The 27,574-nt window shown below is 43.1% G+C and overlaps 1 protein-coding gene across 1 annotated transcript in view; it reads left to right on the plus strand.

The window, feature by feature from the left end:
* Positions 1-16,108, plus strand: part of LOC126355375 (uncharacterized) — a 63,277-nt gene extending 47,169 nt beyond the window's left edge. Inside the window, exons 3-4 of the mRNA XM_050005670.1 lie at positions 5,519-5,679; positions 15,857-16,108. Coding sequence (XP_049861627.1) covers positions 5,519-5,679; positions 15,857-16,108 — 413 coding nt within the window. The remainder of the gene's footprint in view (positions 1-5,518; positions 5,680-15,856) is intronic.
* Positions 16,109-27,574: the final 11,466 nt, after the last annotated feature.

Here is a 27,574-nt window from a genome sequence, read left to right on the forward strand (position 1 = left end):
CGAAAATTCTAAGACATTTGTTTTGATTCACATATATATACACTGAAACTTAAGAAGAATGATGTTTTTTAACATCTACTAAAGATTGATCAAGCACAAGTGTTGATTTCAACTGATGTTACATCTGTATATGTATATACTAGTCGTTCTCTGTGGCTTTGTCCACATACACATTCAACACATACACTGAACACACCTCCTCCTTCCCTCTCTGTGTCTACCTCTTCCTCCTTCTGTCCACATCATCCTCCCACCTCTATCTTCTCCTCCACACTCTGCCGATTTCCTCCGCCTTTCTCTCTTGTACATATCGTCCTCCCCCTTTCCTTTAACCATATCCTGGACCTCTCTCTTTTCATTTCTGCTTCCCCTCTTCTTTTCTATCTGTCCATTACCCCTCTACATTTTACACCTGATCCATACACCCCACCTCCTTCCCTCTCCCTGTCCATTGCCTTCTTCCCCTTACTTTGTCCATCCCCCTCCTCTATCCAACTCAGCCTGCACCAGACATGCTCATTGGCACATGCAGCAATATAGTACAATAAATCAGGCCATTACTACTCCCACTACATGTCTCTCATTAAGGGCAGGGTATACATCATGGTCTTGAAACTCATTTATTTGCTCCTGACGTACAGGTTGCCATGCAAAGCAGGTCTATACGGCGGGCCATAATATCCCTGTCATGGAAGTCAGTCTGCATGTCAGCTTCTGGAAAGCCGTTTCTTGCCCCTGACGTGTAGGCTGCCCTGCAAACCAGGTTAACCGACAGGCCGTTACTGTTCCCACGCAACATGCCCGTCATGCAGTCTGCCGATACCTCCGCTCCTATTGGAGCTAGAAGGCTATAAAACCATAGTGCTGACGCTTCTGAAGTCTGCTGCTAACGATAGAAAGCGAAGTAACAACCTAAGAAAGGATAAATAACTGAGTAGAATCTTGGAGAGCTGTTTTGTCGCACCACAAATGGTTCAAATGGCTCTGAGCACTATGGGACTCAACTGCTGTGGTCATTAGTCCCCTAGAACTTAGAACTACTTAAACCTAACTAACCTAAGGACATCACACACATCCATGCCCGAGGCAGGATTCGAACCTGCGACCGTAGCAGTCGCACGGTTCCGGACTGCGCGCCTAGAACCGCGAGACCACCGCGTGTCGCACCACAAGGAACTTTGTAGAATGACTTGTGTAACACTTCACCTTTATGGAATCGTGCGACAATTTCAGTTATCTGCCTATGAGATATTAGTAATTTTATGTGTTTTACTGTGTGCTTCATTGCCTTGTGGCAAGTGGAACTTTATGAGGATGAAATATCCATGTAACTAATAGTGAAGAGAAAATACTGAAGGTATGTTGCAAGAGGAATGGTCAACTTTCAGGGATATGACAGGAAAGATCATTTGAAAAAAAAAAAACTTCATGTGAACATATGCCCTACTTCGAACTGGTGCCGAGATAGAACACATTTAAAGCCCATTGTTATTGATTTTCTATTTTATTGCATACGTCGTCACGTTTATACATGTACAACAGTTAGTAAACGTTACAATATGCGTATTACAAAGTATAAATTAAAAAATACGTGTATTTAATGCATTCACTTCCAAGCATTCTCGGACACATCGCATCAGAGCTGTTGTACAGTTTACAAAAAACGTCGACTTCAGTGCATTTTTGCACTCTGGGGAAAACATGTGTTGCTTGTCAGAGTGCCTCTGGATGTTCTCTAATGAGGGCGGCAGCGTCTATGATACGACTTTGCAGTTTATCTCGCGTATTCACCTTTTGTTCATACAAAAGGTGAATGTAACCCCACAAAAAAATCTATGGTAGTAACATACGACGATCTTAGTGCCCAGTCAGTACTGCTACGATTACTCCAGCGATTAGGGCAAGTGCGGGTGTGATGTTCCCTCAAAGATCTGGTAAATTGTGGAAATGCTCCGTCATGCTGGAAATACATCGCAGTGGCCAAAGGAACCTATGAAGGTGTTCAACAAGGGAAAATTTCCAAGAACTTCAAGTAACTCTGTCTCGTCATTTGCTCGTTTAAAATGATTGGACGTATAGGCACGTTGCCGACAACGCCGCACCAAACGTTAGTCGATAAACGAACTTGAAATTCGGTTTTCACTATAGCGTGTTGATTTTCCTGCGATCATCGATGATTATTACGTGTTTTGTTGATTCCACTCCGTGTAAACGTGGGTTCATCAGTTAACAGTACTAGTGTAAGCAAATAAGCAAATGACTATTGTCATCTATCCATTGACAAAATTAAAATGGTGTGTCATTGTCTCCAATGTGAGGATTGGAGACACGCTATATGTGAAACGGGGACAAGTTTGAGCGTGTCATGTTCGCCATACACGGGTCATGGGGCATTGATACGTGCATAAAGTCGCCGCCTGCTGGCAGTAGGAGTACGCTGCACCATTTCAACAATGTCTCGCTGTTCCTGCTCAGGTTGTAGAGCTACAAGTTCAGGAGAAAAATGATAACTTGAAAGAATACCTGGTTGAGCATTTTGCTGAAAACTCTGATAAACTCTGTACGATCAGGAATTTGACATGTCGGAAATGTCCGACGGTATTCTTCGATAGCAGCAGGAGCATAAACATCGAAGAAGCCGTAAGAATATATAATGTCTGTATATTCTTCATTAGTGTAGATGTCTAGCATTTTAGCCAGCACGTGTACAAACACAGTTAACAGACCTTCTCTCTGGTACAGTCTCAGCTCCTCGTACTACTTTCCTCACAGTACACCATGAACGGCTGCGCTCCAATATGTTAATTTAATGGCAGAAAGATATACGGAGCAAAAAGTTTGAAAACGTAAGATGGGCAGAACAAACCGTCACAGAAACTGGGTGGACAAGACACATACTCCTCTAGCCGAAAAGCGAATATACATTAAATGTGTTGTATCTCGGAAATCATTCGGAATAGGGCATATGCCCACATGAAATTTGTTGCTTCATATTATTATTTCTCCTGGAATACGCTGTATTTGCAACATAATTTCGACATTTTCTCTTTATTATTCGTAACGTGGATATTTCATTCTCGTGAAATTCCATTTGCGACCATGCTAGGAAGAACACAGGAAAACTCATAAAGTTACTAATATCTTATAATGTGTTAGTCGAGATTATAACATGGTTCCTTAACGGTGTTAGACACAACATGTCATTCAAGAAGTTCTTCGTGGTAGGATATGACAGTTTTATACGAAATGTCACAGTTATATTTCCTTTTATAGATTGTTAGCTCTTTCGGAAAGTGGCTGAGATGAAACTGCACCCTCCGACAGCAGCAGTTCGGGTTTGAAACAGGATGCCATTACCAAAACTTGTTCCTCGACTCTGGTCGCTTTCAGTTAACTGTTAAAATTCCGAGACGAGTCACCCAGAATATTGCTTCCTCTGACGTATGCCTTGCGAAAAAATTATAAATTTAGAGAGTTCTGAGTTCCCACGGAGGCTTACCAACCATTATTTCCATGAACCATTCGCGACTGGAATAGTAAAGTCGAAAAATGACGGCGGTATGCTTCAAATGGCTCTGAGCACTATGGGACTTAACATCTGAAGTCATCAGTCCCCTAGAACTTAGAACTACTTAAACCTAACTAACCTAAGGACATCACACACCTCCATACCCGAGGCAGGATTCGAACCTGCGACCGTAGCGGTCGCGCGGTTCCGGACTGAAGCGCCAAGAACCACTCGGCCACACTGGTCGGCGACAGTGGTACGGGAACTACCGTTGCTACATACCATAAGATGACTTGAGGAATAAAGATGTAGATGTAGGATATTTTTATCAGCACTATTTTTACCTGTGTTAAGTGGCTGCAAGTGGTACATCACTTATTGTAGTCGCGTTGAAGAATCCGCGTTGACACACCAACATATCTGGCAGCTTCATTCATGATGTGGTCATGGACAAGCCCAAATAGTTGGTTGGTTGTTTAAATTGGAGGAGGAGACCGAAGAGCGAGGTCATTGGTCCCATCGGATTAGGCAAGGACGGGGAAGAAAGTCGGTCGTTTCCTACCAAAGGGACTACCCCGGCATTTGCCTGAAGTGATTTTGGGAAATCACGTGAAACCTAATTCAGGATGGCCGAATACGGGTTTGAAACGTCGTCCTCCCGAATGCCAGTCCAATGTGTTAACCACTGCACCACCTCGCCCCGTAAGTCCTAATACGATCGCTCGTTTCTGTCCTCACGTCGCCCCACCCTACTTCGCTGGTTCCTAGAACTGATGGTACACATACAAAACTTCATTGCCATAACTTACATCAGCCGTGGTGTGTCACGTGACCGACTGCTAGCAAAGCTACACCATCTACGTTGATCCGAAGCGATCAGTATATTCTTTTAAAGGAGTGACAATTTATCCGGTGAGCTTTAATTATTCTGTACAGTTGCGAGTCCAGATTGAGAGTCTGCTAGCATGCATGTGATAGGAGGTACATGTACGCTTGAAAACTGACGTTTGAGAGTCGCTAGCAATGGCGATAATGAAATAATATGATTCAAATATGCAGCCTCAGTGGAATCCAATTACTTCCCAATATTTTTGGTCAACTTTTTGATACAAGTGAAAATTTTTTATGATTTCTTGCATCGCTTCTAAACATATTTGTCGTGGATGCTATGCACTTAGACTTAATGGCAATAATGACGTTATTCAGTCTGCACTATACAGGGTTTCCCGAAAATAACTATTCATGAAACATGTTTAATATAAAAAAGACATATCTATTCAACAAGGACCATATAAGGCATTAGAAGTCATTAAAGTTCAACGTGGGCAGCTGGTTGGCAACACAAAGAGACACCCTTCCTACAGTAGGATTGAACACGTTCCGTAGTACATCGTGTGTGATGCTGTTAGCCGCCTCCAAAATCCAATCACACAGCTGATAAAAGGATCTCATTTAACCCTGTGCACATGGGACCTGATGTAACGCCAAGCAAACCTCTATCGACCTACCACCCAGAAAACGTGCTACTGACGTAATATCGAACAATGAGATCAAAACTGATAGGACCCCGTCCTGCTGGCACTTAACGGAATTCAGAATTCCATTACACTCTAGCTGCGGTTCCAGGAAAAGCTCAAGCATATCAGGGTAACTGATAACTGTTCGCCTGCAAATGAAATGAAATGATCGTATGACATTGTTGGCCGGGATGTACCAGTTGGATTCGGCCGCCAAGTGCAAGTATTATTTCAGTCGGCGCCACATTGGGTGACTTGCGGCCAATGATGGGGATGAAATGATGATGGGGACAACACAACACCCAGTCCCCGAGCGGAGAAAATCACCAACTCGGCCGGGAATAGAACCGTATATCTTTAGTTTTGGGGCGCCCTGTATTAACATGTTGTATCACTTGGGTGAAATACCCAGCCTCATCACACAATAATCTAATGTGTACAGTGATGTCGAAGGAAGGCAGGCAGTTTGGTGATTCGAGGTGGTGTGTTGCAGTCGTACAGATGAACCCGAGCACAATCCGGCAGTGGCTGCGTGGCGGCGACCTGGAGCGGCTGGAACAGGTGGTGCTGGAGGGCCACGGCCATCGTCTGGTAGGGGAGTACAGCCCGGAGCCCAGGGTGCGAGCCTTCCTCAAGACCGTGCCGGACTACATGGTGAGGCACACACACACAATTACTTTTTCTCTAAAAGGGGTCACTCTTATAGGATAACGCATGAAGAAAGCTAAATTGTGATTTTAACTTACAACTCAGTAACTCTGATTACACTTTATTTCTAGATTTCCTGAACGCTTCTGACGCCGTTCCTCATACGAGGTTTATAATCAAGTTGCGTACCTGTACAGTATCGTTTCGGTCGTGTGACTTGTTCCTGTCCTGTCTGTATAAGGGACTTGGGAGACTGTTTATGGGCAGCCTTCTTTCGCTAATGAAGTTGTAGATTAGCCTCTAATAAAGCCGCCAGAAGACCGAAACGAATTAAAAAATATTTTATATATTTGTACAGTAGCTGAGAAGTCAGCGAGCCTGACTACCATTTAGAGGATACGGGTTCGCTTGCCAGTACTGTCAGGGAGTGTTCCTTGGTGGGAAGGACGGTATGGGGTGCACTCAGCCTCGTGAGACACTCCATACCGGATCAGATGGTTCAAATGGCTCTGAGCACTATGGGACTTAACATCTGAGGTCATCAGTCCCCTGGACTTAGAACTACTTAAACCTAACAAATCTAAGGACATCACACACATCCATGCCCGAAGCAGGATTCGAACATGCGACCGTAGCACCAGCGCGGTACTGGACTGGAGCGCCTAGAACCGCTCAGTCACAACGGCCGGCCAAACCGCATACTATGATGTCGCTGGCAGAGGATGGCTTTGCGGTCGGTTGGCCAGGGCAGCAATCGAACATTTTCTGTAGCCAGAAAGGCCCGTACAGGACCTGCAACATGCGGTCGTGCATTATCCTGCTGAAATGTAGGGTTTCGCAGGGATCGAATGAAGGGTAGAGCTACGTGTCGTAACACATCTGAAATGTAACGTCCACTGTTCAAAGTCCCGTCAATGCGAACAAGAGGTGACCGAGACGTGTAACCAATGGAACCCCATACCATCACGCCGGGTGATACGCCATTATGGTGATGACGAATACACGCTTCCAATGTGCGTTCACCGCGATCTCGCCAAATACGGATGCGACCATCATGATGCTGTAAACAGAACCTGGATTCATCCGAAAAAATGACGTTTCACCATTCGTGCACACAGGTTCGTCGTTGAGAACACCATCGCAGGCGCTCCTGTCTGTCGTCAAGGGTAACTGCAGCCATGGTCTCCGAGCTGATAGTCCACGCTGCTCTAAACGTTGCCGAACTGTTAGTGCAGATGGTTGTTGTCTTGCAGACGTCCCCATCTGTTGACTCAGGGATCGAGACGTGGCTGCACGAACCGTTACAGCCAGCGGCATGAAGACCTGGAATGTTATTTCAGGGGGGTACTGCCTGCGTATGACGGCAGACATACTGCTGGTGAAGATCACGATCATGTAACACATGTCTCCGGCGTGGAACTCTGGGACAAAACTGCTAGTACTGCCAATTTGTTGCACTGAGACTGAGCTACTGATGCGGTCGGCGTAGTGCATAACTGCGATGGTCTAAATAGTCGGCGTAGACGGATGCCGGCGTGGCGCTGCGAGGGCGCGTGACCTGGCGTAGCAAAATACTACCCTGACAGCACTCTCTGCCGCGAATTTGGCGCTCCCAGACGCCTTGAAGGCGGCGTGTAACCAGGCCATACAAGGAAAATATCTCTGTATTATACTGAGGTATTAAAGTCATGGATACTTCCTAATACCGTTTCGGACCTCTTTTTGCCCGACATAGTGCAGCAAATCGATGTGGCATGGAACTCTCCTGCAATATTGAGCCATGCTGCCTCTATAGCGTCCATAATTGCGAGAGTGTTGCTGGTGCAGGATTTTGTGCAGAACTATTATGTCCCATAAATCTGATAAACAACTGAATGTTCTTCAAACCCATCGCGAACGACTGTTACCAGGTGACATGGCGCATTGTCACCCATAAAATGTTCATCGTTCTTTGGGAACATGGCATCCATGAATGGCTGCAAATGGTCTCCAAGTAGCCTAATGTCCATTGGACCGCGATGTTCCATATAAACACAGCCCACACCATTGCAGAGGCACCACCAGCTTGCACAGCGCATCATTAACTTGGGTCCATGGCTTCGTGAGGTCTGTTCCACATACGAAACCTACTATCAGCTATTATCGACTGGAATCTGGTCTCATCTGACCAAGCCACGGTTCTACAGTCGTGCAGGATCGAGCCGAGATGGTCACAAGCCCAGGAAAGGCTCTGCAGATGATGTCGTGCTGTTAGCAAAGGGCCTCTCGTTGGCCATCCGCTAACACAGTCCATTATCGCCACATTTCGCCGCATGTCCTAATGAATACGTCCGTCGTACATTCCGCATTGATTTATGTGGTTATTTCACGCAGTTTTACTTGTCTGTTAGCACTGACAACTCTACACGAACTCCGCTGCTCTTGGTCGTTAAGTGAAGGCCGGCGACCACTGCACTGTCCGTAGTCAGAGATAAATCCTGCAATGTGAAGTTCTCGGCACACTCTTGACACTGTGGAACGCGGAATATTGAATTCCCTAAATATTTCCTCAGAGTCTGTTCATTCCCGTCGTGTGGCCACAAACACGCTGGAAACGACTTTCGACACCTCTGTGTTGATTAGAGCCGTTTACGAACTTCCTCCTGGCGGGACGGCTGCTCGCTCGACCTGCGTGGTGGGTGGAGGGATCGTCCTGTAGAAGCGGTAAAATTAATGACTCACAGTGAAGTTCAACGAATTTTGTAATTTGTAAAAAGAAAGATGTGTTAATAAAAAGTTTGAAATTGTTTTTTACCCTTTCGCACATATCTGGAATGTGGCAACTAAAATCAAAACATACACCGAAGGTAACACGAACCTCCTGGAGTACCATTGCAACAGTCATCAGACCATCAGCTTTAGCTCTTTGATACTCAGTCGAAGAATAATGCTGTTTCATTGCCTGAACACTGTTTACACTAAAATATTGGCTGACAACTGTTAAGGAATATATGTCAACATCGGGTATATTCATACCACGTACACACACTGGTTGCTGGTTCTTACGAGAGGATCACAAGTGCCATTACCCGATTTACTAGGAACCTCGTTCAGAGGAAGAGGAATCAAAATAAGCGAACACTATTTTCGGCTTATCCGTAGATACTCGACCGTTTCTGTAAAAACGACGGCCAAAGTTTTCGAGGTATTTTAGAGGTATCTTAAGTGACTCTTAGCTCACGATATGTTCAGACAAAATGATGACTCGGTGTTTAGCGTCGCGGAATGTTAATTTTCCGCCACATTTTCAAACCCGACTACTGTTTTAGTTTATTTTATTTTTAATGTTTTAATTTATCTCTCCAAGTCCGTAGAAGGTTAACTATTAATTACATGAATGGTTGTTACCAAATTAGGGGTACAATGAGCTTATATTAATTGTATAATTTCAACTGGATTGCAAAATACGTGTCACATATTTATTATGGAGTATGTGTCAGCCTGCTTAGCACGTCACCCATGAAAGTGGGCCCGGGTTCGATTCCCGGCCGGGTTGTCCTCATCATTTCATCCTCATCAGTGGCGCACAAGTCGCCCAAAGTGTCGTCGCCTCAAATAAGAGCTGTGCTTGGCGGCCTTAACTTCCCTGGATGGGGCCTCCCGGCCAACGATGCGATACGCTCGTTTCCATTTATGTGTGTGCTCTATGTTGACGGGCTACAATATTTTTAAATTCTCATATTCTGATGTTTCTTTCTCATATAAAGTATTATATTAATGCCTATATTTATTCATATGTTGATGATACTGATCGTAGAAAAGATCGAAACGCAGATATTCCGAGCACTACGAGCAGAGCACGGAGACACATCTGCCACAGTGACATTTCTTCGTATGAATCTTACTCGAGAAAAAACACCAGTAACATTGGTGAAGACTTTCGCGCGCTGGCAATAACTTATCGGCGAATTTTGCATAACGGATCACTTTTCCGAAAACTTGCACTTGCAACTGATTATGAACCAAGATATACTACAGGAATTTCACCGAAAACAATTTCAAATGATTTTCTCATTTTTTTTTTAAATTCATTCATCTGACATGCAGTTACTAGGTGAATAAGGACAGCTTTGTATCATTGTACACTGGAAATATTCGTGTAGTAATCTTCTACCAGACATGGCTATATGGTTGAAAAACAAAAATAAAAGGAATAATCGGGTTTCGATCATGGGAAGCGAACAAATAAGTCGCGACGCTGAGCATTGTGTCATCATTTTGCCTGACGGTAACGTGCGGTAAAAGACACGTAAAGGACTTCAAAGAATATACTTCGAAAACTTTGACTGTCGTTTTTTCAGAAACGGTCGATTATCTTCGGATAAGCCGAGTCAAGGGTACGATTATTTTGACCAATCTTCCACTGATCGAGGTTCCTGAGAAATCGGGTGACGCCGCTTGGCGTGTTCTCCTCGTAATTAATATTCCACCATGCTCCTTAAGAATATCACAGTCATTGCCGAACATTTGGTCAAGAACAACACATAATTACCACTTCAGTCAGAATTTTCATTAACAGAACCTAGCGAATGATGTCTAGAAGACCACTGTGGCGCACAGCTGGCAGTCTGCAGAAGGGTCATTTCAACATGCAAGACACCTGGAAGCATCAAAGGCAGAATCAAACTTCCTTGATGCGCCACCAGCTAATTAAAACTTCCTGGGAGTGATCAACAGATTCTCCTCTACACCGAAAATGGCGCGTACTGCATCGGATTAGACCTGGCTGGGACATTGCTGCAGCCATGGTGGCAGAAGTCTTCCCTCAATATTAATACGGCGAACAGCAGGGAATTGTACAACATGTAAGATTTGAATGTTCCCTCACAGCAATCGACGGGACAACGGAAGAGAAAAGACGTTTACAATTTGTCCGCAGAAGCTTCCGAGTTGGCTTGGGACTTTGAACTCACTATCAACTTGTGATTGCGTATATGTGTCTAAATGTATATTTTTCTTGTAACAAATCGTTCAGTTGTTGAAATGAATTCTTTATTTGGCGTATAAATGAGAAAAACTGCATCTGACGACTCCAATACGCACAGCGCACAATGATTGAAACGCGACTTTTTGATATGTCACTTAATTGAGACGTTGAACAGTTAGTGGTGTAAATAGGATATTGTGAAACCCCAGTATATCTGGAAAAATCTATCGATGCAGGAACTTCTGGTAACACATTCTTGATAAGTTGCCACGCCACCTGGAGTGCTCCAAGTTTATCACTCCATCATCTCGTCATTTTATTGGCTCATTTTTAGTCTTCCAAATGATTTCGTTTCGTAGTTAACGGAAGTTGGTTCCATCACACTATGCGTCTCATTACGACTTCCCGTGCCTATTGGACTCTTTTAATTGCGTTGCAGATGTGTTGCCCGTATTCTGGTTGTGTTCTGCAATACTGTTTTGTTTGATATGAAAGAGAAGCTGTTTTCGTTGCATGGTGTTCTATCGACTTACGTGTATGTGTAACCGCTTACGAATATGAGTATGAACTGCTCTATCTAAATGCCTTGTAAAAATATTTCACTAATTTTACGTTATTTTTGTTTGCATCCGTTTTCCATACTTTGTTGCATTTAATGGAGAACTCCATGTTAGCAGATTTTGACAGTATTAGTATTCAGTTTTACTATATCCTGCCGCCAAACGAGTATGTAATTCTCCTTCGAATTGTCTTTCTTCTTGCCACTGAATGTCGGGCATTTCAGAGTGTCTCACAGAAAATGGATGTATGCAGATGGATAGGCCATGCTTCGCAGTCTTGGTGACTAGAGCATTCTTCCTTACAGATGATAAAAATGCGACGGCAGTTACGCAAATGTTTTCATATGTTGTTAACAGCTGTTACAAATAGCACCTTTTAGTAGAAGTTAGCGGAAATTTCGGTGGCCTCCATTAAAGGCGAGAGTATGGAAAGTGGAAGATAGGAGTTCTGTTCGGAAAGTAAGGTCCGATCGGTCGTGAAATGAAAACCACACTGAAAATCAAAAAATTTTTATTCGCAACAGTTAGCCACACCTTCCAGCTACCACTCTTGTCGTGGTGTTGTACAAAGTTTCCAGTACCCTCGTCACAGAAATCAGCCGCTTGTGCTTTCCGCCAATTCTCTACGCTGGTCTGTCTTTCGTTGTATGTGCCAAAATGTTGTCTTAGTAGCCAGCGATTTATGTGAACAGAGATGAATAACGGAGGAAGCCAATTAAGGGCTGTATTGTGAGTGATCAAACACTTCCCATCGAAAACGCTGCAGGAGCATCTTCATTGCCCCTGCAGAATGCGGCTGAAAATTGTCTTGAAGAAAGAAATGCATGACAGTTATGTTATGTGGGCTGCATAGCTTCAGGCGAAATCATTCACCCAATCCCCATACTTGGTGGGAGACGCTGTTGTTTTAGGCCTTTCTACGTGATCACTTTGCGCTCTGAACTGAAAAGAGCGACATGAAGCGATCGACAGGCACACTAAGTTCCACCGGTTTTTCACAGTGGTTTCCAATTCGAGCCAAATCGGACCTTACTTACCGCGTATGCCTGGTAACAAAAATAGCGTAGCATATCAGCAGTATACTTACAGTGTATTTGAATCTACATCTGCATCTACATGTATACTCTGCAAATCACATTTAAATGCCTGGCAGAGGGTTCATCGAATCACACCTTCACAATTCTCTACTATTCCAAACTCGTATAGCGCGTGGAAAGAACAGACACCTATATGTTTCTGTACGAGCTCTGATTTCCCTTATTTTATCGTGGTGATCGTTTCTCCCTATGTAGGTCGGTGTCAACAAAAGATTTTTCGCATTTGGAGGAGAAAGTTGGCGATTGGAGTTTCGTGAGAAGATTCCATCACAACGAAAGACGCCTTTCTTTTTAATGATGTCCAGCCCAAATCCTGTATCATTTCTGTGACATTCTCTCCCATAATTTGCGATGATACAAAACCTTCTGCCCTTCTTTGAACTTTTTCGATATACTCCATCACTCCTATCTTGTAAAGATCACACACTGTGCAGCAGTATTCTAAAAGAGGGCGAATAAGCATAGTATAGGCAGTCTCCTTAGTAGATCTGTTACATTTTCTAAGTGTCCTGCCAATAAAACGCAGTCTTTGGTTAGCCTTCCCCACAACATTTTCTATGTATTCCTTCCAATTTAAGTTGTTCATAATTGTAATATCTAGGTATTTAGTTGAAATCACGGCTTTTAGATTAGTCTGATTTATCGTGTAACCGAAGTTGAAAGAATTATTTTTAGCACTCATGTGGATGACCTCACACTTTTCGTTATTTAGAGTCAACTGCCAATTTTCGCCCCATTCAGAATCGAGCTGTTCACACTCAGATTCGTAATCAATGATAGATATACATAAGTTCTCAGAACACCATGCAGCGAGAACAGCTTCTGTTTTATATGAGACAGAAACAAATTTGGAATGGTTTACTCCACCCAATATAACGGACGCGAGAAGAACGCAATCACAATATGAGTAACATATTTACAAAGCATTCAAAGAGTGCAATAGCATAAGATCATCGTAATCAGGAACATAATTTCCACTTAATAATAGACATACGGTCGAAATTGTATTATTGCCATCGACAAATAAATACACAGTACAACCAAGTTACCAGATCTACCCATAAAGTGTTAATGAAAAATGCTATCGTCTAGTAACAGTATTTCGAAAAACAATAAAACGGATTTCTGCGCCGTATTTCTCGTATTCAAGTTCAATGCCACGTCACTTGGAGCGCTGCTTTCCTCTGTTTCCGTGTAGTAACATGGGCATTGCTTTTCTGATATGTTGGTGTTCTGGTTTGGGAACTAACCTGTGAGGAGAGATACAAGCTAGGTGAACCAACACCACCTAGACTACAGGCCTGCGTGCACACTTGTAACGTCACATACTGATGGCTGGGTCTGTATCGGAACGCTCCTGCTAAGCACTCTGCAGCTATACGAACATCATGAGTTTTAGAGCTGAGACCGCATAGGGATTCTCGTGCTTGTAGCCTTTTAATGAAAGTATGGAAATGTATATCATTGCTTAAAGTAACTGAACAAAACTGCTCTATGATATTTCAAGATGAAAAATTATTTTGACGATTTACCTTAAATACGCGTTTCTAGGCTCGAATACAAACTGTAATTTTAAATTCTGTCTTTCACCTGAGGAGCTATGTTTTCTTGCAGTATAAAATCGGCAATATGCAATAACAAGCAGACGTTTTCGGTTTTAAATAAAGCAGCTGGAGCTCCTACAGAATTTATGAATTTGTTTCCCTGGTTATTTTCGTAAATTTTCCTCTCCACTTCAAAATTTGCTGACCTCACACGAAACTCAAATCATTCGACGAAATGAAGCACCTCCTGACGTAATGTTTAATAAATCAAAAAACCCGAAAAAATATTTTATTTCCTACAGAACTTTAGAACCTTAAACATGAAAAGATTTTCTCCTATATCCTTGACTGAAATTCGTGTCACAGAGTGCTGTTAATCTAATCACAATGCACTTACATCGAAATTCTGCTTTCTATGCTGCTTAATCTGTCGAACACTGAATTCGTTAAAGCAATCTGAACAAATTCTTGTGTAGCTCTTCCAAATAAAAGTACTGGGAACTCAATAATCTGGTAGGAATGATGAGGAATACTTAACATTTGCGAGCCACACTAATTAATATAACTATTCTGTGTGACAATAGTTGCTTCGTATTAACCTCGCAGCGATGGCCCAGAATTAAGGAACAAATTATACTGGTACATGATACATAACTGCTTTTAAAAACAGTTGGCAAATGTGGTGCAATGGAAACAAATAACACGCTATAAATTTTTTGTAGTTTACTTACCTTTGAAAGATACGTAGACACAATTTCCTCTCTGGGAATAGCAGCAACCCAGGGATTTCTGAACTTCACACATTTGGGAAATCGAAACATGTGCACTTTCATGCCTTTTTGGGATGTATAATTTCCCTGGCAAAAGGAAACGCAACACTTGTATCCCATACTTCGAAGAACTGTAGGCGAATACTTTATGAAATATACAGGGTGATTCAAAAAGAATACCACAACTTTAGGAATTTAAAACTCTGCAACGACAAAAGGCAGAGCTAAGCACTATCTGTCGGCGAATTAAGGGAGCTATAAAGTTTCATTTAGTTGTACATTTGTTCGCTTGAGGCGCTGTTGACTAGGCGTCAGCGTCAGTTGATGCTAAGATGGCGACCGCTCAACAGAAAGCTTTTTGTGTTATTGAGTACGGTAGAAGTGAATCGACGACAGTTGTTCAGCGTGCATTTCGAACGAAGTATGGTGTTAAACTTCCTGATACGTGGTGTATTAAACGTTGGTATAAAAAGTTTACAGAGAATGGGTGTTTGTGCAAAGGGAAAAGTTCTGGACGACCGAGAACGAGTGATGAAAATGTAGCACGCATCCAGCAAGCATTTGTTCGCAGCCCAGGAAAATCGACTCGAAGAGCTAGCACAGAGCTGCAAATTCCACAATCAACTGTATGGAGAGTCCACATTGGCACTTATCTGTCCGTAACTACCTGAACGTCAACTATCCGAGGCGATGGATCGGCCGCCAGTGAGCCCGTGACAGAGCACTTCATCACTGGCCTCCAAGAAGCCCTGATCTTACCCCTGCGATTTTTTCTTATGGGGGTATGTTAAGGATATGGTGTTTCGGCCACCTCTCCCAGCCACTATTGATGATTTGAAACGAGAAATAACAGCAGCTATCCAAACTGTTACGCCTGATATGCTACAGAGAGTGTGGAACGAGTTGGAGTATCGGGTTGATATTGCTCGAGTGTCTGGAGGGGGCCATATTGAACATCTCTGAACTTGTTTTTGAGTGAAAAAAAACCTTTTTAAATACTCGTTGTAATGATGTATAACAGAAGGTTATATTATGTTTCTTTCATTAAATACACATTTTTAAAGTTGTGGTATTCTTTTTGAATCACCCTGTATATCACTTTCACGTGGCACACACTTTCAACACAACATACACGCCAACAGGACTGCAGACTACAGATAAGATGGCCAACAGTTCGTGACGTCACGTGCCAATATGGCCGCTGTGCGTAGGCCTTGTATCCGGAAGGCTTTGGGTGAACCCGCAGGCGCGGATCGAGCTGGTGCACGACGCAGCGTCGCGCGGTGACCTGGAGGAGCTGCAGGCGCAGCTGGCGGAGGCGGGCGGCTTCCGGCGGCTGGCGCAGAGCAAGGACGCCGCGGGCCTGGGGCTGGCGCACAAGGCCGTGCTCGCCGACGACGAGCGCATGCTGCGATGGCTGCTGGACGCGCACCCCGCCGCCGCCGGCGTCAAGGACCGCGTGAGTACCCGCCTCGCCGCCGCTGCTCTGCCAAAATAGTAGTGGCTGACGTGAAGAGTTACTAGCAAGTAGAGGAAACCGACTCTTTGTTGCACAGAAACCTGTAATAAGTTTTGTAAAGCACGGTCGCCAATTTTGTAAAGGCCTCGTCGCTACTGTTATGGGGGCCGTGTTGCCACTGTTCTTTCGGTAGGCGGAGTCTGTGATTTCGTGAAACGGCTTCTGGTGCAGTTCACTGCTAAGACAGTTTCTCCCTGCCGCTATTACTCAGCTATGACCCATGTTGTGTTAACCGGGGACCTAGAAACGACGGAGAGGCTCCGTCCCCGCCGCAGCCGCAGTGGTCCGCAACCCCACGACGACTACCGCAGTCCACTTCACCCCTCCGCTGCTCCATACCAAACCCAGGGTTAATGTGCGGTTCGGCCCCCGGTGGACTCCCCAGGGAACGTCTCACGCCAGTGTTACACACGAGTGTAACCCCTATGATTCTGTGGTAGAGTAATGGTGGTTTACGCGTACGTGGAGAACTTGTTTGCGTAGAGTAGCTGCGGCGGAATAAGGGGAACCGGCCCGCATTCGCCGAGGCAGATGGAAAGCCGCCTAAAAACACCCACAGACTGGCCGGCTCACCGGACCTCGACACAATTCCGCCGGGCGGATTCGTGCCGGGGCCGGCGCTCCTACCCGCCCTGAGAGCCGTGCGTTAGACCGCACGGCCAACCGGGCGGGCAGCTATGACCTATGGTCAGGTAACAGGATAGGGGAATGAAGGTTCTACAGCACTCCAACAAATTAGTAGCAAAGTCACACAAAAGAGTTAAAAGGTTTACTTAACTACGTGACTAGTTGAATAATGAAGTCTGCGACCCTGCTTGTAATATAATACAAAAAACGCTCTCGGTGGCTAAGTACAAGTGATCGTAGCTAAACATCACAGTACATACCAAATATAACTTACAACAACGGTCTGTTCATTTCTAAGAGTTCAACAAACGACGTTCCCTTTCTAAGTCAGCCCTGGAAAATGATCTATAACCAAGTGGGCGAGAACTGTTCTTCTATCTTCCGAGTAGGCTTCTGTTCGTTGTCGTCCGGTCGCTGATGGATTGTACTCGACCGATAGTTGGCCGAGGTGCTGGTGGAACTAGCGGAAGTAGTAAGTCTCTATGGCAACAGCACTAGCTAGCGTCTTTTCGCTTGTGGTGCTTTCGCCCTGGCTGTATCTTGATAGGACGACACAGCCTGTACGTGGTATCAACTTAGCATATCCCAACTTCACACTACTTTTCGAAAGATTAGTTAGCGGTCGCAAATTTAATCGAGATCACTGAAAATCATTTTAATTGTTTGGGAAGAAGCTTGTTTGACCTGAAAATTCTTAGAAATCTGTATTGATACCAGCGTGATTCAGGTTCGTCTCTATCCGAAATTACTAAATATTCACATTAGCAGAATAGGGCTATGCGGAAGAAATGTATTGTTTTCCAATTATTAAAATTGATTTAATGCTACTTTGAGAGATAAATGTCTTTAATTTAGTATTCATTTATAGAGATAGATTTTCTGTAAATGCTGCTGATATGCTATCATTTACATACGTTTATTTGTAATTTTATTATTTTAATTGTTTGTGTTTCAGTAATATTGGCTTTTTTGACATTATAACAACACGAGATTTTAGGCCGTATTCATATTTCTAAGGGGCTTAATAACATACGATTTTTTGGTATTCCACAATCTTTCAAAGATGCCATTAATTTAATCTGTAAGGAGTAACCAATTCCTATTGTGTCAAATTATTTACCTAATTACTCTTCATCAACTCCTAAATCACAAATTCCTAAACTGTTTGATTATTTTTCTCTATTTTAATCATGTAAGTTCTTTTCCTTATTGAGTTTTCTATGTCGTTCCAAGTTGACCACCAAAGTCAATTTGTTCTTTACTAGGTTCTTTATATTCTGTTGCTTCAACTATTTCATGAGAAGTCACCTAAGCTTTCTATTTTTAATTATTTTTATTGGTAAACTGAAAATTAATACTTTTATGGATTACAGTTTTATTATTGTTTAATTACTATTTCGTTTTCTTTAGTTTTAGCTGGTTTGGCTTTCTTTTTAGCCAAATAAACAGCAATGCTCTTGATTTTGCTGAAGCAAATTTTGGTAGGTAACAGCTATTAATGTTGAGTGTACTGCAAAAGATTTATTCTAATTTTTTCTGAATATTTTGAAATTTTTTCATAAGTGTACTTCAGATTTAATTTTTGATGTTGTGATTTTTCTACCTTTACATTTATTAAATCTTCTGTTACCTTTTGGTATCATTCGTTTTTATGGCATTGCTTCAATGCCCCATTCATGTCTTTGTTGTTGTCATCGCCTTCTGCCTGAAGACTGCTTTGATGCTGCTCTCCATGCTAGTCTATCCTGTGGAAGTCCCTTCATCTCCGAATAAGAACTGCAAACGACGTCCACTTACTTATTGTATTTATCCCTTGGTCTCCGTCTTCTGTTTTTACGTCCGCACTTACCTCCAGTATCAAACAGACAATTCCTTGATGCCTTAGAATGTGTCAGAACGACGATCATGCTCTTGGATTCATATAACTGCTGTATGGTTTCTGTACAAGCTGTGCATATCGTTTAGCTCCCTGTATGTTATACTTCCTGCCAATGTATTCCACATAAAATTGTCAAAAGCTTTCTTTAAGTCTAAAGATGCTATAAAAATAAATATACCATTCGAATGGGCTGCATTTGATGTAAAATTTTCTATAGGTTATTCTATATGGAAGCTCACATTACAATAAAGATGTAGTGTGGGTTTTAAGAATTTGCTAGGACCTGACATATAACATTCAATGATTGTACGATATACAGTAGCATCACTACCACTAAACTGCTCACAATGACTCACTCTCTGCCCTACCTCCCTATTTGTAACGAATCTACTTCCGTCATACCATATTCTGCTGCTGTTAATCTGACCCTATACCCATCCTTCAATTTCACGTCGCTGACCACCACTATATCTAGGTTGAGACCTAACATTTCCTTTTTCAGATTTTCTAGCTTTCCTACCAATTTCAGACTACTGACATTCATGTCCCGACTAATAGAACGTTATCCTTTTGTTGGTTATTCCACATTTTTAACATGCTCACATTCCCTTGCAGTCCCCTCCTGGGGATCCGAATGCAGTACTAATCCGGAATCTTTTGCCAATGGAGAAATCTTTATGATAAGTTTTCAATTACGTGACACACGTTCTGTGAGTAGCATTATGTGTCTTTAATGCAGTGTTTTGTATTGCCTCCTGCATCCTCTTGCAGTTCATCATTGCTGATTCCTCCACCCTTTAGGGCAGTATCCCACCCCAAGGGCGAGAGAGCACCCTGAACCTCACTCCACCTTTGTCCACTTTGACAAGGCCATTTGCTGAACGAGGGTCACTTCTTATGCCGGAAGTCTTCGGCCACCATTGCTGACTTTTATGCAAAATTTAAGCAGTTGGGCTTGGGGGTTTCGAACCCGTAAACGAGGACGTTTTAATTACTATCCAGAGACGCTATCTCTAGACCGCGGGTGCTACCGTCTGCTGACTAAGTCATCAAAATATTCTTTCCAAGCCTGTAATGTTTCCATCGATGTCGTGAAGACGTGCTGTCGATTGTTGATATTCGTTCCTGATGTAACTTACGGTTCGATATCCTTTGTGAATGTTGCATTCCTTCTGGTCGTTGTCAATACTCTCTATTTTGTGCTTCAGGCACAGCCTCTTTTCTCTTCGTAGGGTCTTGTTCGTTTCCTTCTGTCTCCCTGTAGCGCAGTTCCAATTCTTCCTTTTTCCTGTCCTGCAGCTGTGCCTCATGGCTGCAATGCTAGCTTTTACTATCTTTTTGCACGTATCTTGGAACCATTTATTTTTCTGTGGTTCTACTTTTGGCAATGAGTTTTCGGCTGACGGTTGAAATCCGCCAGATTTCATTTATGTCTTTAGTTTCAAGTACTTGTTATTTGTTGCTCACTTCATCTACATCTACATCTACATGACTACTCTGCAATTCACATTTAAGTGCTTGGCAGAGGGTTCATCGAACCACAATCATACTATCTCTCTACTATTCCACTCCCGAACAGCGAGCGGGAAAAACGAACACCTAAACCTTTCTGTTCGAGCTCTGATTTCTCTTATTTTATTTTGATGATCATTCCTACCTATGTAGGTTGGGCTCAACAAAATATTTTCGCATTCGGAAGAGAAAGTTGGTGACTGAAATTTCGTAAGAAGGTCTCGCCGCGACGAAAAACGTTTATGCTGTAATGACTTCCATCCCAACTCGCTTACCATATCTGCCACACTCTCTCCCCTATAACGCGGTAATACAAAACGAGCTGCCCTTTTTTGCACCCTTTCGATGTCCTCCGTCAATCCCACCTGGTAAGGATCCCACACCGCGCAGCAATATTCTAACAGAGGACGAACGAGTGTAGTGTAAGCTGTCTCTTTAGTGGACTTGTTGCATCTTCTAAGTGTCCTGCCAATGAAACGCAACCTTTGGCTCGCCTTCCCGACAATATTATCTATGTGGTCCTTCCAACTGAAGTTGTTCGTAATTTTAACACCCAGGTACTTAGTTGAATTGACAGCCTTGAGAATTGTACTATTTATCGAGTAATCGAATTCCAACGGATTTCTTTTGGAACTCATGTGGATCATCTCACACTTTTCGTTATTTAGAGTCAACTGCCACCTGACACACCATACAGCAATCTTTTCTAAATCGCTTTGCAGCTGATACTGGTCTTCGGATGACCTTACTAGACGGTAAATTACAGAATCATCAGCGAACAGTCTAAGAGAACTGCTCAGATTGTCACCCAGGTCATTTATATAGATCAGGAACAGTAGAGGTCCCAGGACGCTTCCCTGGGGAACACCTGATATCACTTCAGTTTTACTCGATGATTTGCCGTCTATTACTACGAACTGCGACCTTCCTGACAGGAAATCACGAATCCAGTCGCACAACTGAGACGATACCCCATAGCTCCGCAGCTTGATTAGAAGTCGCTTGTGAGGAACGGTGTCAAAAGCTTTCCGGAAATCTAGAAATACGGAATCAACTTGAGATCCCCTGTCGATAGCGGCCATTACTTCGTGCGACACTGTCAAGTTCCAGGACTGTAACTCAGTGATTGAACTTCATACTGCATTGTCCGTCCTTGGTGTGATTTGTTTTCAGCTTGACTTCCACAGATGCAGCAACCACGTTATGGTCAGGGCCTATGTGGGCTCTCATATATACGAATACGAATATCGCTGATGGGTCTCCTGTATGTGCTTGAGAGTAATATAGGGCAGGTTTGGTCTGCTGTCTTCACACCGGGTGTATATCAGGTCTCTTTGTATATATCTTTGTGCGGAAACATTGTACATCCAACACTCATGCTTCTTGATTCAGCGAATGAGAGCATTCTCAGTCCGTTTTCATTGGTTTCCTCATGGAGGTTTCCACTGCCTATCGTCGATTACAAACGTTCTCATTTCCCTACCTTGCCATTAAAGTCTCCTACTACCATTTTGACGTACTGCTGCCGGCTGCCATACAAATTCTCGAGCAGTTCGTAGAATTCTCTTTTACAGCATCTTTTTGTAGGTGTATGAACATTCACAACAGATACATTGGACTATCGAATTTTCGCTCACGCGTAGCACATTCTTTCATTAATTGCCTCAAATGTTATGACAGTTTCAACCATATCTTTTCAAATGAGAATTGCTATTCCAAATTTGTTTGTATACTGCCATTAAACATAAAATGTTGTCTGAGATTCTGTTGGTATTCTCCAGGAAATCTTGTTTCTTCCACTACAGCAGTTGTTACATTGTATTTATCACTTTCGTCTTGCAATCTTTGCATCTACCCAGGTTTCCACAGACTCCTTGCATTCCTTGTACCGATTTGTAAATCCACTTTTCGTTTGCTGTGTCGTCATAGAGGGTTGTTTCTTAAATTGTTGCGAGGCGTTAATGAGGAATTTGCAGCAATTTGTTCTTGCATGAAAGGGTTGTTAACTCTTAGATAGCCCCAAACTGGAGGACCAGGGACCGTTCTGTCGGAGTTACCACAACGTAGCCAGGAAAAGATGGTGAAGAAATAACTAAGAACAACGGGAAATTAAGAGTTCCTTCGTTCACCAGTCAGCTCTAGCACATAAGGAAATGACAGGGAATGACAAGTTGTTGCAAGACGTTCTTCGTTTGGCTCGTCAGTTAGACAAAAACTGAAAAATATTTTTTGACATAAAACACAAAACAACAACACAAAAGGCAATTTACATCACGAGCATTCTTTGTCTTTGGGTAATGGTTATCATTCTGACAAGAAGGTTGATACAAGAAAACGACATGGAAGGATTAAATTTAAAAAGAAGCAAAAAAATTAAATGATGTGCGAAAGATTTGAGGTTGGTGCACTAATCTTTGCTCAAAACTGCCTCATACGCAGAGCAACGTTACGAACAATAGTTAAAAATAAGTAGTTAAGCCTTCATGTCACTCAGTTGTTGAAGAATGTACATGAATGTTAAGTGACCTAGAGCGTCCATAAAAGGTTACACTAACCGGCGCACACATCCGTTTGGCTTAGACGCAGCTTAAATCGCACACAGACTGGGTGTGTCCTTGAGATCACGGATGAGAGCGTTCTTCTGAAGGTTACTTGGGGGACAACCTGAAAAGACCGCCGCACTGGAAGGTGTCGATGACGGTACAGCATTCAATAGCGACACAGCCAGTTATCTCCGGTCTCGATTCTGAAGGACTGTCGATGCCGCCCCAACAGCATCCTCCACGCCAATTTCCTGCAATGCAATCAGCCAGGTTCATCTGCAAACACGGTGACCCCACATAGTTGCTGATGACAACCATCACAGAGGAACAAGTCAGTCATGTGGATTCTGTGAGACCTGACACGCAATGGATGGCCGCGTCAGGCCGGCCGGGGTACCCGAGCGGTTCTAGGCGCTACAGTATGGAACCACGTGACCGCCACGGTCGCAGGTTCGAATCCTGTGTCGGGCATGGATGTGTGTGATGTCCTTAGGTTAGTTGGGTTTAAGTAGTTCTAAGGGACTGATGACCTCAGAAGTTAAGTTCCATAGTGCTCAGAGCCATTTGAACCATTTGATGGCCGCATCATGACTCACGACGTCTTCAGACTGTCACAAATACAACAACTGGTGTCAACAGTCACATTGTTCAGACACCACAGTAACCAAAACGTCGCATTAAGACAGTCACACTGGTGAAACTTGACACACGGATTGGTGGTATTGTCGCCACTCATGACGTTTTGGCATGGCAGCTGGTGTTAAAATTAAATTGTCCGTACTTCGCACTGAGCACAATATTAGCACAGATATGGCATGTAAGAGACCTGACATGCAGAGTGGTGGGTGTATGCCCTCTCATGATTTGTTGGCTATGTGACAGGTATAGCAGCTGATATTAAAATTAAATTGCCCAGACTCCTCACATACCACAGCATTTGAAAATGTCTGCCATATTGATGGCAATAAAATTAAATTATTCAGATACCGCATTGACCATGGCATCGGAACACACGTTCAGTATTGATGGGACATGAGGACTGGTGGGCGCGTCCGCTATCATGTATGTAATCCTTTTCAGACACCATCAGGAGAATGACACATAAGCTCTTTATGTTCTTGATATTAGCGTGTAAGTTACCCAATAAGCAACATTGTCCACTATGCTACATTTTCTACCATTCTTTACATTCCTGGCTGCATGGGGTCGATCTCGTTTGGTTCCTTTCTTACGTGAATACTCACTCTTGTGAAACTTTGTAGACTGAGGTTCCATATTTCTCAAATTATTGGCCGTAGTGACTTAACCTGTTGATACGATTGTTTGCAGACTCGCTAGCTGTAGTTTGCAAGTTATTCGGGATAGACGTATGTACATAGATTTCAGGTGACTATCTGTACCTCCCAGCCGTATGGTGGTCGTGCATCACTAACATTGTCCTTTCTCCTAATGCGCTGCTATGGACAAACTTCAATAAAGACGCTACCCAAGAAATGTTTGGCGCCCTTCTAGAAAGTATAGAGACAAAACTGTAGCTCCAAAACAGTGCATTTCCGCCATATGGTTAAATGGAAAATTATGCTCGGTTCAATATTATCATTTTGCTGTGATCTTATTATCAGGTTCTTTCTCAGTCCTCTTTATAAGACTAGTAAACAACACGATCCAAGCCGCAAGCCATAACTGAACAACATGTTGTTATTGTTGTGGTCTTCAGTCCTGAGACTGGTTTGATGCAGCTGTCCATGCTACTCTATCCTGTGCAAGCTTCTTCATCTCCCAGTAACTACTGCAACCTACATCCTTCTGAATCTGCTTAGTGCATTCATCTCTTGGTCTCCCTCTACGATTTACCCTCCACGCTGCCCTCCAATACTAAGTTGGTGATCCCTTGATGCCTCAGAACATTTCCTACCAATCTTCTAGACAATTTGTGCCACAAACTCCTCTTCTCCCCAATCCTATTCAATACCTCCTCATTAGTTATGTGATCTACCCATCTAATCTTCAGCATTCTTCTGTAGCACCACATTTCGAAAGCTTCTATTCTCTTCTTGTCCAAACTATTTAACGTCCATGTTTCACTTCCAAACATGGCTACACTCCATACAAATACTTTCAGAAATGACTTCCTGACACTTAAATCTATACTCGATGTTAACAAATTTCTCTTCTTCAGAAACGCTTTCCTTGCCATTGCCAGTCTACATTTTAAATCCTCTCTACTTCGCCATCATCAGTTATTTTGCTCCCCAAATAGTAAAACTCCTTTACTACTTTAAGTGTCTCATTTCCTAATCTAATTCCCTCAGCATCACCCGACTTAATTCGACTACATTCCATTATCGTCGTTTTGCTTTGTTGATGTTCATCTTATATCCTCCTTTCAAAACACTATCCATTCCATTCAACTGCTCTTCCAAATCATTTGCTGACTCTGACAGAATTACAATGTCATTGGCGAACCTCAAAGTTTTCTACGAATTTTTCTTTTGTTTCTTTCACTGCTTGCTCAATATACAGATTGAATAACATCGGGGAGAGGCTACAATCCTGTCTCACTTCGTTCCCAACCATTGCTTCCCTTTCATGCCCCTCGACTCTTACTGCCATCTGGTTTCTGAACAAATTGTAAATAGCCTTTCGCTCCCTGTATTTTACCCCTACCACCTTGAGAATTTGAAAGAGAGTATCCCAGGCAACATTGTCAAAAGCTTTCTCTAAGTCTACAAATGCTAGAAACGTAGGTTTGCCTTTCCTTAATCTTTCTTTTAAGATAAGTCGTACGGTCAGTATTGCCTCGCGTGTTCCAATATTTCTACGGAATCCAAACTGATCTTTCCCGAGGTTCGTTTCTACCAGTTTTTCCATTCGTCTTTAAAGAATTCGCGTTAGTATTTTGCAGCTGTGACTTATTAAACTGATAGTTCGGTAATTTTCGCATCTGTCAACACCTGCTTTCTTTGGGATTGGAATTATTACATTCTTCTTGAAGTCTGAGGGTATTTAGCCTGTCTCATATATCTTGCTCACCAGATGGTAGAGTTTTGTCAGGACTGGCTCTCCCAAGGCCGTCAGTAGTTCTAATGGAATGTTGTCTACTCTGGGGGCTTTGTTTCGACTCAGGTCTTTCAGTGCTCTGTCCAACTCTTGACGCATTATCCTATCTCCCATTTCATCTTCATTTACCTCCTCTTCTACTTCCATAATATTGTCCTCAAGTACATCGCCCTTGTATAGACCCTCTATATACTCCTTCTACCTTTCTGCTTTCCCTTCCTTGCTTAGGACTGGGTTTCCATCTGAGCTCTTGATATTCATGCAAGTGGTTCTTTTATCTCCAAAGGTCTCTTTAATTATCCTGTAGGCAGAGTCTATCTTACCCTTCGTGAGATAAGCCTCTACATCCTTACATTTGTCCTCTAGCCTTCCCTGCTTAGCCATTTTCCTGTCAATCTCATTTTTGAGACGTTTGTATTCCTTTTTGCCTGCTTCATTTACTGCATTTTTATGTTTTCACCTTTCATCAATTAGGTTCAATATTTATCCTGTTATCCAAGGATTTCTAGTATCCCTCGTCTTTTTACCTACTTTATCCTCTGCTGCCTTCACTACTTCAACCCTCGAAGTATTTACACTTCTGAACAACATAACGCATTCAAAACACAAGACTTGGAAGTATTGCCCCCAAAGGGGAAAGGAAGCACGACCCGAGATTTACAGATAAAAACATCCCAGACGCGATCTAGATGACTTCCGATGACTGGCGTTGTCCACCTGACCCATTTTGTTTCCCAATGTGTAGGGTATTCCCCTCTAGCATCAGGCCTGGTCAAACAATGTAAAGAGTCGACCGGTGGATGACGTCGCAGGAGGGCCGCACGGCGCTGCACTACTGCTCGGGCTGCGCGGACCCGCGCGGGATGTGGTCGCTGGTGGAGGCGGCGGGGGCGGACGTGGGCGCCGTCGACTCTGCGGGCCACACCGCCTCCTTCTACATGCAGCACCCCGAGCAGGCGCCCGCCAGGCCCGACCGCAGCGCCGACGACGACGCCTCGCACGCGCGCAAGCTCACCACCGGCAAGGAAGGTAGGGCCGCCTGCTGTACCCTCGTACGCAGTCGCAGGGATAGCCGGTAAAACAAGTTGCACGCTACGGAGATTTCTACAACTACACTTTTCGGGCTACTGTACACTGCACATGTTAGCGTACGTCTTGTTATTTAGTTTCTCGTCGAGCACTTTATTTTACATGTCCGTCTTTATCACATAAATTTTTATACTTCCCTGTTACCGGTTCCTGTTACTGCCATCTTCAGATCTGTTACAAACAAAAACAGGGTGTACCCAACCAAGTTCAATTTGCTGACGTTAAATCTATAAAAGGTCTGGGGCTACATTAGAAGGATAAAAAGTATTTACAAGATTAACAGCATGCTTACCAGCCACACATACCATAAAATATTGTGATGTAGGTATCAACTTCAAGTTATACGTGTATTTACATAGTAAGTGCTGATGATGATCAGGATGCGTCGGTATTTATACAAATAACTCAGGCCAACACAGAGCACTATAGCTAAGGTACATAAGTAATCAGTATCGGAAATTTAATTGTTAAAATGTAGTAAGCCATTAATTGAAATTACTTCACATGCCGAAATAAGCAACTGACAATAAAACATGTACTGACATACAATACATACTATTAGATCCATACTTAAAATCCACATAACAAGTGCAAATAGCAATAATGGGATATTCCTAGCCTTTCAAAGTCAAACATACAATTGTGTAAAATCCAGTATAAAAAGTTTAATAATAAAATCACCTCTGTAAAACGAAATCTTCCAGCTTGACAAAAGAATTAAACGGTAACCGTAAG

The sequence above is a fragment of the Schistocerca gregaria genome, chromosome 3, assembly GCF_023897955.1.
Source record: "Schistocerca gregaria isolate iqSchGreg1 chromosome 3, iqSchGreg1.2, whole genome shotgun sequence".
Lineage (NCBI taxonomy): Eukaryota > Metazoa > Arthropoda > Insecta > Orthoptera > Acrididae > Schistocerca > Schistocerca gregaria.